The following is a 14,554-nucleotide window of genomic DNA, read 5'->3' on the forward strand; positions in this document are numbered from 1 at the left end:
AGTATAACCCCAATTTATTGTCTTGAATTGTGCATTTCTCTGAAGTAAATGTGTATTATAAATGTTGGTTTAAAATGTTAACATTTAAGACTTAGGCTAGATCTACATCTACTTACTAACTATGTTACTATGTTACTATGTTACATGGCGACATGGGTTGTGCAACACTGAAATTATAATGTGACATTGCAACATAGGATTGGATGTTGCACCACTGGATGGACTGATTTTCATTGCAACCTGCAACATAGTACAACACAAAATTGAAAATATTTCCAAATGTGTTATATCTTCTGTCTTCTAGTTGTAAGTCATACACATCACTTGTCATGGACTTGTGCAACCTGTCTGTTATATTTACAGCAAAATCAGAGCTCTAAAGCAGTAGCGTGATTGCAAGTCGCAAACGAGTTACATAAGTATTTTTGTCTCACAACTTTTGCTGGATAACTGATGTCATTCGACATGTTGACATGTAGCCTTATATTCTATGTCATTTTTCACTTTTTAAAATTTGATAATTAGTGACGAGTGAGCACGCTTGTGTGCTCATGGTGTATCTTCGGAATGCTCGGATACTATGTTCGAGTCACCAAGGCTGCATGTCTCGCAGCTGTTCGACAGCCTCAACACATATAGGAATTGCCTGTTTGGTAAGCAATCACTGCATGTGTTGCGAGACATGAAGCCACGGTTACTCAAACATAGTATTCGAGCATACTGAAGATATTCTATTAGCACGCGAGCGTGCGTGGATATCACCTTATCTGAGTACGCTCACTCATGACAATTGAAAATCATCTAAATGACAGCCAATATGGAGAGTTGCAACATAAAGTCCAGACCTCATGCTGCATACAACATAGTTGTATATTCATTTGAAAAGGCTCAATGTAATTTGGCATGCGTCAGCTTCATTCTAAGAAGGACTTGTCTAGATGACTCAACTAATTAAAAATAAGTATAAAAAGATTAACTTTGACATATGCAAACACCTTTCATAATAGAGACTCGGTGACTTGCTAGGTCTGGAAGTCATATCGTAGGAGGCATAAGAACATTGTGAGTCCAAGGTTACAATTATGCACGTACTGTGCCTCCACTTTTCTTTCTTGGATCTATTTTTGTATCAGAACATTACTGTACCTTTTATTTCTCTAAGATTAGATTATCAAAATCAATAATAAAAAGGTGATCACTGGCTAACATTTCTAGCCATTTCAAATGTGCATTTTATGACTTCTTTTCTAGATTTTCTTATTCATGAGTGTAAATATAGATTTTATAATAATGACAAATGTGTAGAATGAAATAAAAGAATTTATATATTACTTGCAGTAGAAAATGCCCATGATGCAGCACAATTTTTTTGATCCAAAGGTCTGTGGATATAGTTAGGCCATTTATATGAAGATATGAAAAACAGTGGAAATTCTTCATATGATGATACGCGATGCTAAATAGAAAAAAACACCAGTATAATAAATAAAATGTTAATTTTTACAATGTAGAAGTGTAAAGAAAAATATGTTTACATTAGACTATAATCATAATTAGTAATTTAAACATAACAGCAAACTATGTATTGTCTTTTAAATTATTCTGAGGAAATATTACTGATACATTAGGGGCTTAATTTTTCTGCCAAATCTGTTATAAGTAAGACAGCCACAACTGTTGTATCATGTATACAGGACACGTAAAAAGTATAGAAAAACCTTCATTCTGATATTCATATTTCATGTCAGATTTCTATCACTGTTCCTTGGTTCTAAGACCATTATAAGTATTTTGGAAAAAGTGGGTGATCGGTAGAGACTTTGCCCAGAATAATTTCATGAAGGAAGGCTAGGAAATTTTTTTACCAAACTCAAAACATTTTCTTTGACAGTATTTCTATTTTTGTAAAATCACCTAAAATTAGAGGGAAAGCAGTCAAAAACCAATTTCAACAGTATATTTAGAACAGTTTTATGAACCTAGCATTCAGATGTTTCAACTGAAGCTAATTCTGATCATCAAAGGATCTTACAAAGATCTAAGTTCAGTCAAATTTTGCTTGTAACACAAACTAATGTATACCACCTTCTGGGCTTAAACAGAACCTGTCACCATGAAAATGCAGGCACCATGTCATAGAGCAGGGGGCGCAGAGTAGATTGATATCTAGTTTTGTCAGAAAAGATTCAGCATAACTTGTGTTTTAATAATCTAAATATCTGCTGCTTCTGGGATTTGTGTCCAGTGGGTGGTCCTATCAGTGACTGACAGTTATTTTTATATTTATTTTATTTACTTATTTATTTTACTCACTTATATAGTGCCATTAATTTCACAGAGCTTTACACACATTATATGCACTCTTATACAAATTAAACTGTCAGTCACTGATAGGACCACCCACTGGACCCAAATCCCAGAAGCAGCAGATATTTAGATTATTAAAACACAAGTTATGCTGAATCTTTTCTTACAAAAGCATATATATCATTGTGTTAAGCTCCTTCTGTTCTATTACATGGGGCCTGCAGAATGGACTGCATTTTCATTGTAACAAGTTCTCTTTAACTAAAATATCTGGTTTAGGTGTTTTAAGGATCTGCTTAATAGAAATTTGTCCTGAGAAATTTACGTAATTGACTAAAGTCATTAACTAAAGTCACTGATCCTTGATTGTTTGCTGTCTCAGAACATTTACACACTGAACAAGACTTCAGACAAGGCAGAAAGGAAGTGATTACAGCAGAGACGAAGTTTGCAGCTATGACCAGTGGTGTTGCTCTACTCAGATGACAGTTTGGTGTGCTGCATTGATCTAAGATAATTTTATTTATGCTCCTCAAACTTATGATTTACATAAGAACATGTCTAAGATTGCTTACACATACTGCCATACAAGCAATGCTTTAATTGAAGGGAACCTGTCACCATGTTTTTCTATATAAACTACGGCCACCACCTTTCAGCCCTGTTACAGCACTCTTGAATGCTGTGTACTTACCTATGGTCGGGGCGGTCCGGTCCAATGGGCATTGCTTGTTTAGGTCCATTGCCTCCTCTCTTCTTGCAATTGTTGTCCTCCTTTTCAGCTTCATATGGATGATAGTATATCCTGCATCACCCACAGTGTTCCCATCACTGTCCTGTTGGGGGCAGAGCAAAGCACTACAATGTGCTTGCGCCAGCACTCTTTGGTTCTTCTTCACACATGTGCAGAACAGAACTTTGCTATGCCCTCAGCAGGCCAGAGATAATTATGCCTGCACAGGAGCGTGAAAGGCAACACTGTATGGATGACATAAGACTTGTCATCCACATGAACCAGAGAAGGAGGACTGCAATCGCAAGAAGAGAGGAGGTGCTGAATCTAGACCAGTAATGTCCATTGGACCGGATGGCCCCACAGGGAAATATAATCAAAGGTCTTTTTTTGTTTTGCAGCATGTCTTGAAGATTTATATGCAACATTCTAGAATGTTGTGACAGAGTTGAAAGGTGGTGGCAGTAGGAAATGTGGGAAAAACCTGGTGATGGGTTCCCTTTAAATAAGTACATTTCCCCTTAATGCACCAATTATTTTTTTAATGCTTCTCACCTTTGATTTTACCACTTAGCCATTTACTGCAAAATCTCTTTAAGTATGACAAGGACAGGTAGAAAAACTATTAAATCTGTTTTGTACACTAAATAAATAAATTAATGGCTTGGCAAAAGAAAATATTTTAGTTCATAATTGACTACAATTTGCCATTCACAATATAAACAAATGTCCTCATTCCAAGTAAAATGACAATATTCATACTTCAGAAGGGGGTAGCATACAACAGTTTAACACACAAGAGAACATTTTCTTTGAGGTAAAACAAATGAAAAATACAATTTATTCATTACACTTCACAAAAATAAAAGTTAGGAAAAATAAGAATATATTTGAGTTTAGCAACTGTGGACATACATGCACAGGTACAGTAGTGTTCAAAATAATAGCAGTGTGTTCAAAAACATGAGTTAATTACATAATCTTTACACTAGTTTTTATTTTCATGCATTGGGAACATTGCACACTGTTTTTTTAATTCAAAACATGAAGAGAATTGTATGTAATTTTAGCTACTTTACAGAAAATGACAAAAAAATTGAGCTGTTCTAAAAAATATCAGCGTCTGCATTTGTCTTTACAAATTCACAATATGTACTTTTTTGTAGAATGAGTATTCTTGTGAATCACTAACCTAATATTTAGTTGTATATCCACAGTTTTTTAGAACTGCTTCACATCTATGTAGCATAGAGTCAACCAACTTCTGGCCCCTGTCAACTGTTATTCCAGCCCAGGATGCTTATACTACATCCCACATTTTTTTGGAATCTGTTGACTTTGCCTCCGAAACGGCATTTTTAATGTCACCTCACTTGTGTACGGGTTAAGGTACGTGGATTGGGCTGGCCACTCTATAACCTCAATTTTATTGGACTGGAACCAAGATTTTGCTTGTTTACTGGAGTTTTTATCATTGTCTTGTTGAAACATTCATTTCAAAGGCATATCCTCTTCAGCATAAAGCAACATGACCTCTTCAAGTATTTTAATATATGTAAACTGGTCCATGATCCCTAGTATGCGGCAAATCGGACCGGTATGGCTAAGAGAAGACTTAATAACTGTCCACAAATATCTGAAGGGATGTCACAGTGTAGAGTGATCATCATCATTATTCTCATTTGCAAATGGAAACACAAGAAGCAATGGAGTGAAAATGAAAAGGAGAAGATACAGATTAGATATTAGGAAAAACTTTTTGACAGTGGGGGTGATCAATGAGTGGAACAGGCTGCCATGTGAGGTTGCGAATTCTCCTTCAATGGAAGTCTTTAGAGGCTGGACAGACATCTGTCTGTGATGATTTAGTAAATCATACATTGAGAAGGGGGTTGGACACGAGAGCCCTTGAAGTCCCTTCCAACTCTAATATTCTATGATTCTATTATTCTGGCACCATCGTAAGATAAACATGCCCATATCATGATGCTTGCACCACCATGCTTCACTGCCTTCAGAGTGTACTGTGGTTTGAATGCAGTGTTTGGGGGTCATCTTTACAAACTGTCTGTGGCCATTGGATCCAAGAAGAACAATTTTACTTTCATCAGTCCATAAAATGTTTCTCTATTTCTCTTTAAGCCAGTTGATGTGCTCTTTGGCAAATTGTATCCGCTTCAGTACATGTGTTTTTTTAACAGTGGGACTTTGCATGGACTTCTTGCTAAGAGATCAGCGTCACACAGATGTCTTAAAACTGTCACAGTATTCACAGGTATCTTGAGACTGTCTTTGATCAACCTGGAGCTGATCATTGGCTGACCCTTTGCCATATTGGCTATTCTTCCATCCATTTGAATGGTAGTCTTCCATTTTCTGCCATGTCTCTCTTGTTTGGATTTCCATTTTAAAGCACTGGAGATAATTTTAGCTGCACAGCCTATCATTGTCTGCACTTCTATATAGGTTTACCCTCTCCAATCAACTTTTTAATCAAAGTATGCTGTTCTTCTGAACAATGTCTCAAAAGAGCCATATTTCTCAGACTTTCATGGAGTAATACATGTACTTACTGTCCTGGCTTCACCCATAAAAAGTGCCTCCTGGTTCACACCTGTTTCTTCACACAATAACTGACCTCACTAATTGAACGCCATCCTGCTATTATTTTGAACACTTCCCCCTTTCAATTAATTAGTCTAATACACAGACTCAAAAACATACAGATCATGAATGCCGAATCTGTAGGTCTTCTTAGAATCTACTGCATGAACTGGTAAATTGTTTGATAATTGTTCTGATTAATCTGGTTAGTCATATTGGACTGCTATTATTTTGAACACTACTGTACAAAACTTTGTTTCATGTACTTTATAAAGAAGAATAAATCTAAATAATCTGAATAAGTGATTGTGTTCCCCATGTAAAACTGCAGCATGTTCACCAAGTTTGGACTTAGATATTTAGAGTCATGTATTAAGATTGTCTTTTTAGCATTTTTCGTATAGTTGGCTTAAGAGTCTGTAATGTAAAAGAATGGAGGTGGCTAATTAGAACTGTCAGTCACAATTTTTTTTGTCAACTAAAAAGAATATAGTACATCCAAGAGGAATGACAAGAAAAATAAAAGTTTAACATTTTGAATTCCCAATATCTATATATTTACTAATTTCTGTTCAAAGATTTGTTAAGCCTTAGGGAATTATCTTTATGTGACTTTCTAGACAACATAATGATTGTGAAGCTGCTGAAATAACAAATTTTGATTCACAGTTTGTTATTTTATGTTATGTATGCCATAAAATCAAAGAAACCTCAAATATCTCTTTCTCAAATAGCTATGAAGCTCATTGTTCAATTAATATTTAATTGCAGTTTTCTTTTCATTGACTTACAAATTATGTATATTGGTGTCAAATTATAAAATATGTGGTAAATATATGCTTAGTATGAAGGATCAAACATTCATAAACGTAATGGAAATAGCCATGGTCACGTTATCAGATTAGAATACTGTATATTGGAATTATTCAATTAAAAGTGTGAGCAAGTCAAGACTTTCTTTTCACTGAGTCGTTTCAAAATTTACTGTTTTCTTCTCTGAAATCCAGCTCCAAATCACATAAACATCTTTGTCTATCATTTTCTGCTTTCAGATGCAGCAGCATAAATCACCCTGTCAATATTCTATTTTAGGTTATTTGGGAGTCATTTTCTTTGATCATGTTCATCTTACATTATGTCTGGCTTCTTTGTTGTCCTCTCCAGAGGACCTTCAAGGCTACAGTGGTCACACTATAGGACTGATGGAGGTAGCCGAACTTTGTACTCAGCGACCTCCATCACCTAAAAATGGAATGAAGTGTAGAGTGCATAAATAACCTCATCTCCACATAAATTCTTCAGCAACCCAGACATTGGACCACTGTTCTAGTTATCAATCAGGGCTTGGGGCTCCAAGAGATCATACAGTTATCAACTTTTTACCATATGGTGCTATGTTGGCGCCATATAAATAAAGATTATTATTATTATTATCACCTAAACTTACAGTCATTTCACTCATACTGAGGAGCGAAGGAGATGGAGATTTAGTACCCAAGCGATATTCAAATCCTTCCCTTAAAGTCATGCCCCAAAATTGACTGTAGTTGTCTGCTTTCCATCTGTAATTAAACAAATGTTATTGGTTTACTTTATGTTATATCATGCTAACAAATATTCTGTACTTAAACTTCTGTACTTCTGTATTTAACATGCTGAACTTCTCGCTATTTCACACTAGGTGATTTTCCATAGAAAGCATATTAAGCTTTGATTGTTGGAGGAAATTGAGATACTGAATTAAAGCTCTTGCTAACACAGGAAGACCATACTCACAATTGCATCCAAATGCAACCAAAAGACTGATCAAATGAAAAACTAAAATAACTGGCAAAAAATGCTATTTTAATAAATTTACTCCTTCAGTATATGGATGTTTAAATATAGTTAGTATTTTGATAATGATTTCAGAGCTCATCAATTATAGCTTCCTGACCAATATATATTATGTTAATGATTTTACTGAGTAAGTTTTACTGTGGCTAAATTATGTAGAGTGCTAGGATAGTGCAGTTAAAAGACATATCAAAGACAGAAAATAATTAATGACTGTAAACATTCACCATTTCCACTTTTTTCATATATTTTACATGAGAGAGGGAGAATTTTGATTAAATTAATTTTTCATTTTCTCACCCAAAGTCGCCTTTATTAATAAAGTTAATCAATTCTGGCTCAACAAGACAGGTATGGTCTGTACATCTCCACTGATTCTCATGACAATAACTGCAAAATAAAACAGCTTTATTAAACTAAATAATAAAGAAAAAATTAATCTTAGCAAAAAAGCAATTCTCATATTTAGAATGAAAAATTGTGCAAATCAATAATCCCAGATGTAAAAAGTAAAAGCACAAGCCATTTTCTAGTCTCGACCATTAGGTCCTAGTTGCTTCCCTGTCTCTAATTTACTGAAGTCTATGCAAAAGTTATTCGCTGCAATTGACTTGAATCATGCCTGCTACATCTATGTGTTTCATTGTTTTTTGCCACATATGCAGCACTATGGATACCAAGCGAGCATTGTGACTGTGAAAGTGTAGTGTGGCTATTATGGGTGCATTATGGCATACATAAAGGTCGTTGTGATGGGATGGTGGCTTTATGACTGGTTTAGTGGGCATTATAGTTAGCATCGGCACGAGGGGTCATTGTGGATAAACACACCCACGGCATTCTCTCAAACAACCAAATCAGGGAGTCACCAGGAATTATTTTCCAATCATGAAGGAGTTCCCAAAGATGCTGAACACTGACTGGCTTCTTTTCCTAATAGTGCGGATCAACTCAATCAAAAGTCAATTAGATTGAGTTCAGTTAAATTAGTAGATCTTTTCATGAGATATAGCACTACACCCCTCTCCTTCTGGTCACAAACAGTGGCATGAAAAAGTTTCAAGGCACTTGAGAAAGGTTCATTGTAACTGAAACGTCGCCACTAGGGTTGAGCGAAACGGATCGGTCATTTTCATAAGTCGCCGACTTTTGGCAAAGTCGGGTTTCATGAAACCCGATCCGATCCCTGTGTGGGGTCGGCCACGCGGTCGGCGATCTTCGCGCCAAAGTCACGTTTCTATGATGCATTCAGTGCCATTTCTCAGCCAATGAAGGTGGACGCAGAGTGTGGGCAGCGTGATGACATAGGTCCTGGTCCCCACTATCTTAGAGAAGGGCATGGCAGTGATTGGCTTGCTTTCTGCGGCGTCACAGGGGTTATAAAGGGGCGTGCACGCCGACCGCCATCTTACTGCTGCCGATCTGAGTATAGGGAGAGGTTGCTGCCGCTTCGTCAGAAGCAGGGATAGCGTTAGGCAGGGTACATTAACCCCCAAACCACTTGTGCTGTAGCGATTTCCACTGTCCAACACCACCTTTTGTTTGCAGGGACAGTGGAGGCTAGATTTTTGTTCATCAGCTCTGTAGCTTATTGGGCTGCCCTAGAAGGCTCCCTGATAGCTGCAATGCTGTTTGTACGCCGCTGTGCAAACCAACTGCTTTTTCAAATCACAAATCCTGTTGCTCCTTCCTTTCTGCACAGCTATCTTGTTTGTTTATCCACACTTTAGACTTTTGTGTGCAGCAGTCCTTTTTATTGCTGCCTGCCATACTTTTCTGAGATTACTGTAAGGAGATAGTAATTGTAGTACTGTCCCTTTTTTTTTTTTTGTTATATCTCTTCAAGCCACTTTCTGCCACAGAAAATATACTCTAATACAGTGGCCCAGATTTCTTCACAATTCTCCCAGAAAAAATAAAACAAGTGGGAGGTTAAGATTGGTAAATCTGCATCACTGCCAGTCCGGTCTGTGGCATCTGTCTTTCATTTTCTGCCACAGAAAATATACTCAAATACAGTGGCCCTGATTTCTTCACAATTCTCCCAGAAAAAAATAAAACAAGTGGGAGATTAAGATTGCAATCTGCAAGATGCAAAACATCTATTTATTTTTTGGGAGTACTAACTGTGTCAGACACTCCTTCCAATTGTCCTCCGCTGACCACACCAATGCTGCCTGTGTACCCCTACCACATAATCGAAGCTGCATTGAGCCTATTTTGTTGTTTTAGGCCTACTGAGTCTGTCTGCGGTCCCTCCTTCAAATTGTCCTCTGCTGACCACACCAATGCTGCCTGTGTACCCCTACCACATAATCGAAGCTGCATGGAGCCTAATTTATTTATTTTAGGCCTACTAAGTCTGTCTGCGGTCCCTCCATCAAATTGTCCTCCGCTGACCACACCAATGCTGCCTGTGAACCCCTACCACATAATCGAAGCTGCATTGAGCCTATTTTGTTGTTTGAGGCCTACTAAGTCTGTCTGCGGTCCCTCCTTCAAGTTGTCCTCCGCTGACCACACCAATGCTGTCTGTTTACCCCTACCACATAATCGAAGCTGCATTGAGCCTAATTTTTTTTATTTTAGGCCTGCTAAGTCTGTCTGTGGTCCCTCGTTCCAATTGTCCTCCGCTGACCACACCAATGCTGCCCGTGTACCCATGTAACCTTTTTTAAACCTGCAGCCAGCCAACTTTGTGGTGTAAGGCCTTCTAGCAGTGTCTGTCTGCGCCACTCAATGCAGCTGTCCTCCTCTAAAAAAAAAAGAGCTGCAATTGTCTGGTTTTCAGCCTGTCATAATTTTAAAACTGCCTTGGGGCCACAAGTTTTGTTGGCGTCTACAAACTGTGTCTTCCGCTCCAAGGTGTTCTCCATGTTGCCTATCCCTAGCTTCTATCTTGAAGCTCTCATTAAGTAGTTGTTGATACGACACTGCATTAGGTCTACAAGTTGGGTCTGGGTTCTAGAGACGGTGTCTGCCGCTCCAAGGTGGTCTCCAGGTTGCCTCTCCCTAGCTTCTATCTTCAAGCTCTCGTTACGTAGTTGTTGAAACAACACTGCATTAGGCCTACAAGTTGGGTCTGGGTTGTAGAGACGGTGTCTGCAGCTCCAAGGTGTTCTCAAGGTTGCCTCTCCCTAGCTTCTATCTTCAAGCTCTCGTTAAGTAGTTGTTGAAACAACACTGCATTAGGCCTACAAGTTGGGTCTGGGTTCTAGAGACAGTGTCTGCCGCTCCAAGGTGTTCTCAGGGTTGCCTCTCCCTAGCTTCTATCTTCAACCTCTTGTTAAGTAGTTGATGATACGACACTGCATTAGGCCTACAAGTTGGGTCTGGGTTCTAGAGACGGTGTCTGCCGCTCCAAGGTGTTCTCCAGGTTGTCTCTCCCTAGCTTCTATTTTCAAGCTCTCGTTAAGTAGTTGTTGAAACAACACTGCATTTGGCCTACAAGTTGGGTCTGGGTTCTAGAGACGGTGTCTGCCGCTCCAAGGTGTTCTCAAGGTTGCCTCTCCCTAGCTTCTATCTTCAAGCTCTTGTTAAGTAGTTGTTGATACGACACTGCATTAGGCCTGCAAGTTGGGTCTGGGTTCTAGAGACGGTGTCTGCCACTCCAAGGTGTTCTCCAGGTTGCCTCTCCCTAGCTTCTATCTTCAAGCTCTCGTTAAGTAGTTGTTGAAACAACACTGCATTAGGCCTACAAGTTGGTTCTGGGTTGTAGAGTCGGTGTCTGCCGCTCCAAGGTGTTCTCAAGGTTGCATTTCCCTAGCTTCTATCTTCAAGCTCTCATTACGTAGTTGTTGATATGACACTGCATTAGGCCTACAAGTTGGGTCTGGGTTGTAGAGACGTTGTCTGCCGCTCCAAGTTGTTCTCAAGGTTGCCTCTCCCTAGCTTCTATCTTCAAGCTCTCGTTAAATAGTTGTTGATACGACACTGCATTATGCCTACAAGTTGGGTCTGGTTCTAGAGACGGTGTCTACCACTCCAAGGTGTTCTCCAGGTTGCCTCTCCCTAGCTTCTATTTTCAAGCTCTCGTTAAGTAGTTGTTGAAACAACACTGCATTAGGCCTACAAGTTGGGTCTGGGTTCTAGAGACAGTGTCTGCCGCTCCAAGGTGTTCTCAAGGTTGCCTTTCCCTAGCTTCTATTTTCAAGCTCTCGTCAAGTAGTTGTTGAAACAACACTGCATTTGGCCTACAAGTTGGGTCTGGGTTCTAGAGACGGTGTCTGCCGCTCCAAGGTGTTCTCAAGGTTGCCTCTCCCTAGCTTCTATCTTCAAGCTCTTGTTAAGTAGTTGTTGATACAACACTGCATTAGGCCTACAAATTGGGTCTGGGTTCTAGAGACGGTGTTTGCCGCTCCAAGGTGTTCTCCAGGTTGCCTCTCCCTAGCTTCCATCTTCAAGCTCTCGCTAAGTAGTTGTTGAAACAACACTGCATTAGGCCTACAAGTTGGTTCTCGGTTGTAGAGACGGTGTCTGCCGCTCCAAGGTGTTCTCCAGGTTGCCTTTCCCTGGATTCTATCTTCAGGCTCTCGTTAAATTGTTTTTAATATAACACTGCATTTGACCTACTTGTTTTGTTGGCCCTACTATCGGTGTCTGCCGCTCCTTGCTGTTCTCCACTGAACAAACCAGTGCCGCCTGTTTACTTCTGTTACCAATTTTGAACTGCATTTAGCCTACTTACTGATTTGGGCCTACTCACTGTGTCAGCCTCTCATTACAGTTGTACTCCACTGAACAAAGCAATGCCCCCTGGTTAGTCCTGTTACCAATTTTGAACTGCATTTAGCCCACTTTATTATTTGGGCCTATATCTGTGTTTCCCCCTTATCCAGCCCAATGCCCAGCCAGTGATAGATGAGCCTGCTGGTACATTGACCCAGACCGCTACATTCCCCGTGCACGCTACACAGCCAGAATGTGACCCTGCTGAAAGTCAGGTTCCCCTTCCCGCATACCATACCACCTTACACGGGGACAAAGAGGAAGGTGCAGATGAAAGGGCAGGTTCCTTCATCAGGTGGGGGGGAATACTCGTTGGCGACGTCACTGGCACAGGGCCCCTCATAATACGCAAAAGTGTCGCTGCCGGTGGGAGGCGCCCCCGCCGTGCAAACACACCGCCGTACTTTGAGGGGTCCTGTGGCAGTGCCAATGCCAACGAGTGGGCCCCCCTGCTTGCTCAGGATCACAGCACTTGCAAAGTTGAAATACTTACCTCTCCGTGCTCCACTGCCATGACGTGGTCCACATTTCCTGGGCCCACTAAATACTTGAACCAGCCCTACCCCCCACAACGTTAGCCAAATGACCCCCAATTTCCAATGCCTAACTATTATTATAAGGTAAATTAAGATTGACAAGCTTCAGTAACCAGAATGGATGTTTTTGCCATTAAAATGGGCACTGTAGGTGTTTTCCTGGCCCCCACTCACTGCCGACTATGCTTCCCTATTGACTTGCATTGGGTTTCGTGTTTCGGTCGATTCCCGGCTTTTCGAGAAAATCGGCCAATTTCACTCGACTCGACTTTTGAGATAGTCGGGTTTCGCAAAACCCGACTCGACCCCAAAAAAGGAAAAGTCGTTCAACCCTAGTCACCACGACATCATAGCTATTAATGTTCTTCTGATTTTTGATAAGTGTAGGAGTGCTGCCTGTTTTTTCTATTTTCTATATTGTTCTGCAAGAAAGGGATTCTTTGCATGGGAGGCTTTGCACCCAATGTGCTTAATTTAATGTGGTGTTCCAATCTTTTTGCTATATATATATATATATATATATATATATATATGCTTTACATAAAAGAAAAAAAAGAGCATGAACCGCACATTCCAAAATCATACGTTGATCTAAAGCCGCTAGGCAAAAATTAATATAACTGAATATGAGGTTTTCAGTTTAACATTCTGATCAGACTGTATGAAGCCCACTGCCCCTTCACGGCAAACCTCGTAGTGGGTCCTATCGCCCTAACGGAGCGGAGCCGTGTGGCGCCCACGCCACAGCGGCCATGCACCAGCAGGGAGGACGGCCTGTTGCCCCACAGCACCCATGCTGCAAGACTGAGTCCCCAAGACTCCAGACCGCGCCGCTCCACCAGCACAAAGCCACAGCAACAATGGCCGCCACACAGCACCAACACCAAAATGAAGGAAGCACTTAAACTCACCTTCCTCCAGCTCTTCAGTGAGAGCCAAAATGGGCTAGACCCCTTACTTTGCAGTCTCCTGCTAATTAAAATCACCTGAGCCAAATGGGAGGAGTGCTGGTCCAAGAAGAAGACTAGAACATGCTTTACAAAAAAGAAAAAAAAGAGCATGAACCGCACATCCCAAAATCATACGTTGATCTAAAGCCACTAGGCAAAAATTAATATAACTGAATATGAGGTTTTCAGTTTAACATTCTGATCAGACTGTATGAAGCCCACTGCCCCTTCATGCCAAACCTAGTAGTGGGTCCTATCGCCCTAATGGAGCGGAGCCGTGCGGCGCCGACCGCCACAGCAGCCATGCACCAGCAGGGAGGACGGCCTGTTGCCCCACAGCACCCATGCTGCAAGACTGAGTCCCCAAGACTCCTGACCCCACCGCCCCACCAGCACAAAGCCACAGCAACAATGGCCGCCACACAGCACCAACACCAAAATGAAGGAAGCACTTAAACTCACCTTCCTCCAGCTCTTCAGTGAGAGCCAAAATGGGCTAGACCCCTTACTTTGCAGTCTCCTGCTAATTAAAATCACCTGAGCCAAATGGGAGGAGTGCTGGTCCAAGAAGAAGACTAGAACATGCTTTACAAAAAAGAAAAAAAAGAGCATGATCCGCACATCCCAAAATCATACGTTGATCTAAAGCCGCTAGGCAAAAATTAATATAACTGAATATGAGGTTTTCAGTTTAACATTCTGATCAGACTGTATGAAGCCCACTGCCCCTTCACGGCAAACCTCGTAGTGGATCCTATCGCCCTAACGGAGCGGAGCCGTGCGGCGCCCACCCCCACAGCGGCCATGCACCAGCAGGGAGGACGGCCTGTTGCCCCACAGCACCCATGCTGCAAGACTGA

General features: G+C 40.5%; 1 protein-coding gene across 2 annotated transcripts in view; it reads right to left on the reverse strand.

Moving 5' to 3' along the window:
* The window catches only part of TINAG (tubulointerstitial nephritis antigen), a 278,683-nt gene that overhangs the window by 138,386 nt on the left and 125,743 nt on the right, over window positions 1–14,554 (reverse strand). For both annotated transcript variants that reach the window (XR_011312426.1, XM_069726763.1), the window contains exons 3-5: window positions 7,781–7,870; window positions 7,092–7,206; window positions 1,333–1,456 (exon numbers count right to left, since the gene is read on the reverse strand). Coding sequence is in view for 1 of the 2 variants with exons in the window: in XM_069726763.1 (XP_069582864.1) it covers window positions 1,333–1,456; window positions 7,092–7,206; window positions 7,781–7,870 (329 nt within the window). In the remaining variant the exon portion in view is untranslated. The remainder of the gene's footprint in view (window positions 1–1,332; window positions 1,457–7,091; window positions 7,207–7,780; window positions 7,871–14,554) is intronic.

This window comes from Ranitomeya imitator, chromosome 5 (genome assembly GCF_032444005.1).
Source record: "Ranitomeya imitator isolate aRanImi1 chromosome 5, aRanImi1.pri, whole genome shotgun sequence".
NCBI classification, from domain to species: domain Eukaryota; kingdom Metazoa; phylum Chordata; class Amphibia; order Anura; family Dendrobatidae; genus Ranitomeya; species Ranitomeya imitator.